The 4,026-nt window shown below is 41.8% G+C and overlaps 1 protein-coding gene across 1 annotated transcript; it reads right to left on the bottom strand.

The window, feature by feature from the left end:
* Positions 1-2,718: 2,718 nt before the first annotated feature.
* On the bottom strand, positions 2,719-3,561 carry LOC112817941 (ribonuclease P protein subunit p20-like). The gene has a single exon (XM_025865247.2). The coding sequence runs from the start codon at positions 3,397-3,399 to the stop codon at positions 2,977-2,979; it is 423 nt and encodes a 140-aa protein (XP_025721032.1). The 5' UTR covers positions 3,400-3,561; the 3' UTR covers positions 2,719-2,976.
* Between the last annotated feature and the right edge of the window lie 465 nt (positions 3,562-4,026).

Below are 4,026 nucleotides of genomic sequence, written 5' to 3'. Positions count from 1 at the left end.
AGACTCGAACGCTTAACTGACTGAGCCAACCAAGTGCCCCCTATTCAGATTCTTTCAAAAAGTAGAAGAGCAAACACCTCCTGACACACCCTGGGATGCTGCCATTGTCCTAATACCAAAGGCAGGCAGAGATGCCACAAAAAAAGACAACACAACCAATGTCCCTGATAAATATATAGTAAGAATCCTGAACAAGATACTAACAGACTAGTTCCAATAACACATTAAAAGGATTATACACCATGATAAATTGGGATTTATCCCAGGAATGCACGGATGCATTTTCAACATACAAAGATTAACCAATGTGTTGAGGAAAAAACCCACATGATTATCTCATTGGTGCAGAAAAGCATTGGACAAAATTTAACACCCTTTCATGACAAAAACACTTAGCAAACTCGGAGTAGAAGGGAACGTCCTTAACATGATGAAGGACATTTATGAAAAACCTACAGTTAACATTATACTCAGTGGTGAAAGACTACAAACTTTTCCCCCAAACAGCAGGAATTAGACAAGGATGCCCACTTTTTTTTTAATTATGTTAATCATCATACATTACATCATTAGTTTTTGATGTAGTGTTCCATGATTCACTGTTTGCATATAACACCCAGTGCTCCATGCAGAACGTGCCCTCTTTAATACCCATCACCAAGGATGCCCATTTTTTTATCACTTTTCAACATCGTGCCAGAAGTCCTAGTTAGAGCAGTTAGGCAAGAAAAAGAAATAAAAAGCATCCAAATTGGAAAGGAAGAAGTAAAGATATCTCTATTTGCAAATGATACTATTCTATATGTAGATCATCCTGAAGCACACACACACACACACACACACACACACACACACACACACGCTACTAATACCAATAAATGAGTTAAAGTGTCAGGGTACAAAATCAACACATAGTAAACAACCAGAAAAGGAAATTAAGGCAATAATTCTATTTCCAGTAGCACCCAAAAGGATAAAATACCTAGGAATAAATAAATACCCATGGAGATGAAAACTTGTACAGTGAAAACTGCAAAATATTGCTAAAATGAGTTAAAGAAGACCGAATTAAATGGAAAGACATGCATGTCAATGGATCAGAAGACTTAATATTGGCAAGGTGGTAATGTCCCCACAAAGTGAGCTCTAGATTCAGTGTGATCCCTGTCAGAGCTCCAGTGGCCTTTCTACAGGAATGGAAAAGCTGATCCTCAAATTCATATGGAATGGCAAGGAGCCCCAAATAACAAAAAATCTTGAAAATTAAAGACTAAGTGAGAGAACGCACATTTCCCTATTTCAAAACTTACTATAAAGGTACCATGAGTAAAAACAATGTGGCTGAAGAGATACTTTTCCAAAGAAGACATACAGGTAACCAACAGGTACATGTAAGGGTGCTCAGCATCACTGATCATCAGGGAAATGCAAATCAAAATCCTAAGAGCCAAGATATGGAAACAACCTAAGTGTTCATCAACAGATGAATTAGATAAGGAAGATTTGGTGTGTGTGTACACACGCACACATGCACACATTTTTCAGCAATGGGAAAGGAGGAAATCCTTCTGTCATTTGTGACAACACGGATGGATCTTGAGGGCATTATGCTAGGTGAAAAAGGCCAGACAGGGGAAGACACATACTACATGTATAACTTATATGTGGAATTTTTTTTTAGAGGTCAAACCGTAGAAACAGAGAGTAAAAGAGTCGTTGCCAGGGACTAGAGAGTTGGGGAAATAGGGAGAAGTTGGTAAAAGGGTACACACTTTCAGCTATATAATATGAATAATGTCTGAGGATGTAAAGTAAAACATGGTGACTATAGTTGATAATACTGTATTGTATAATTGAATTTTTCTGAGAGTAGAACAAAAGTGTTCTACCAAAAAAAATAGGTGATGGATGTGTCAATTAGATGGTAGGAATGATTTCACAATGTTTATGTATGTATATATACCACAATATGCACTTTAAGTCTCTTGTAATTATGTCAGTTATATATATCTTAATAAGGATGATACCGGGGCAGTATGGTATTGGCATAAGGATAGACCAGTGGAGTGGGATGGAGATTCCAGAAATAAATCCAAATATCTGTGGACAATTGATTTTTGACAAGGATGCCAAAGCTGTTCAGTATGGAAAGAATAGTTTCTCTAAGACATGGTGAAGAGACAACTGGATGTCCACATGCAAAAAAATAAAGATGGACCCCTACCTCAGCCCATATACAAAAATGAACCCAGAATTGATGAAAGAGCTAACACTACAAAACTCTTAGAAGAAAGCATAGGGGGCAGATCTTCATGATCTCAGATTTGTCCGAGGATTCTTAGATTCAACACCAAAATCACAAGCAACAAAAGAAAAAAATAGACTACTCAAAATTAAACACTTTTGTGTGTCAAAGGGGATTATAAAAAATGTGAAAATACAATTTAAGGAATGGGAGAAAATACTAATCCACATATTTTATAAGGGGATAATATCCAAAATACATAAAGAACTCTTAGAACTGTACTACAAAAGACAGCCATATAAAAAATGGGCAAAAAATCAGAATAGACATTTTAGCCAAGAAGATATACAAAGTGGCCAACAAGCACATGAAGACATTCATCATCTTTGGGCATTAAGGAAACTCAAAACCACACACTCCCTTCACACTCACTAGGATGGCTATAATGATAATAATTTTTTTGGGGGGGTGGCTGCATACTAACACAACTTGGTAGTTTTTATTGTCTAGGACAATGGTTACAGACCACAAAGACTCGGGAAGACCCATTGCTTGGGCCCAACAAGAGACAATACTCTCCCTCGCAGTTCAGAGTCCTCTGGGCTGTAAGGGGACAGGCTTTTCTTACGTGGCTCTGGTAGAAGGTCCGTGACTGTACTCAGTACAAGAAGAGCCACAGCTGAGCCTACTTATGTGGGGGTGGGTGGATAAGGTGGCCATCCTCATTTCCATTACTTGGGTGCAACCCTGAAGACCCGGATGTGGATGGCCGAGTTGTTGCGGATGCGGGTCAGCGACTCTCGTGTATCAGTCTCTGGTTCCAGCTCATCGACAAGCTCCACGGTGGAGGGATTGGCAGCCACCTGCAAGGACCCGAAGCTGCCTGCCTGAAGCTGTAGGGCAATGTTGATAGCACGGTTGATGGCCAGGCCCAAGCCATGAATGTAGATCTCACTGCATGAATTCTGACCCCGAGCCCCTCCGTCCAGAAGCTTTTGGCAGCAGGCCACCTGGGCCTTAAAGTCAGTCTTCATGTTGACATAAATGTCATTGGGCCTCCGGGGCAGGCGGTGGGGGAGCCGCTTCCGAAGGGTATACTCCACCGGGTCCAGCTCAGCCTCGATGGCCCCGCGGGGCTCTCGGTTTTCCGCCATGCTCTGTGCCACTCTCCAGTCCACAGTCCCCTTCCCAAGCACGCGGCCCGCTCCGGGCCAAGCCACTCAAGCGCTGCGCCCACCCGCTCGGACGGAGCGCGCGGCGCCGGACACGCAGGACCGAGGAAGAGAAGAAAAGCCGCGCGCCGGAGGATCGCGAGACTGCGGCCGCCCTTAGGGCTCCGGGATCCTGAAAGATAATAATTTTTTTAATGGAAAATAACCAGCATTGGCAAGGACATGGAGAAATAGTAACTCTTGCACATTGTGATAGGAATGTAAAATGAGGCAACTTCTGTGGAAAACAGTTCAGCCCAAAGGTGGAAACAACCCAAATATCCATCAATGGATGAATAGATAAACGAACTTGTATATACCTACCATGGCATATTATTCAGCCTTAAAAAGCAATGAAGTTCTGACCCGAATGAATGGCTGAGCCTCAAAAAATCACGCTAAGTGAAAGAAGTCAGGCACAAAAGACCCTATATGGTCCTGTATTGTAGGATTCCTTTTATATGAAGTACCCCAAATAGACAAGCCGATAGATGCGGAACAGAGATTGCTAGGGAACGGGAGAAAGGGGAAATAAGTGAGTGACTGATTACAGTAGGAGGCATTTTCTGG

This window comes from Callorhinus ursinus, unplaced genomic scaffold, assembly GCF_003265705.2.
Source record: "Callorhinus ursinus isolate GAN/ISIS: 27379988/994484 unplaced genomic scaffold, GSC_fseal_2.0 scaffold940, whole genome shotgun sequence".
NCBI lineage: Eukaryota > Metazoa > Chordata > Mammalia > Carnivora > Otariidae > Callorhinus > Callorhinus ursinus.
The sequence above is the reverse complement of the archived record's forward strand: the minus strand, read 5'-3'. Positions and strand labels throughout refer to the sequence as shown.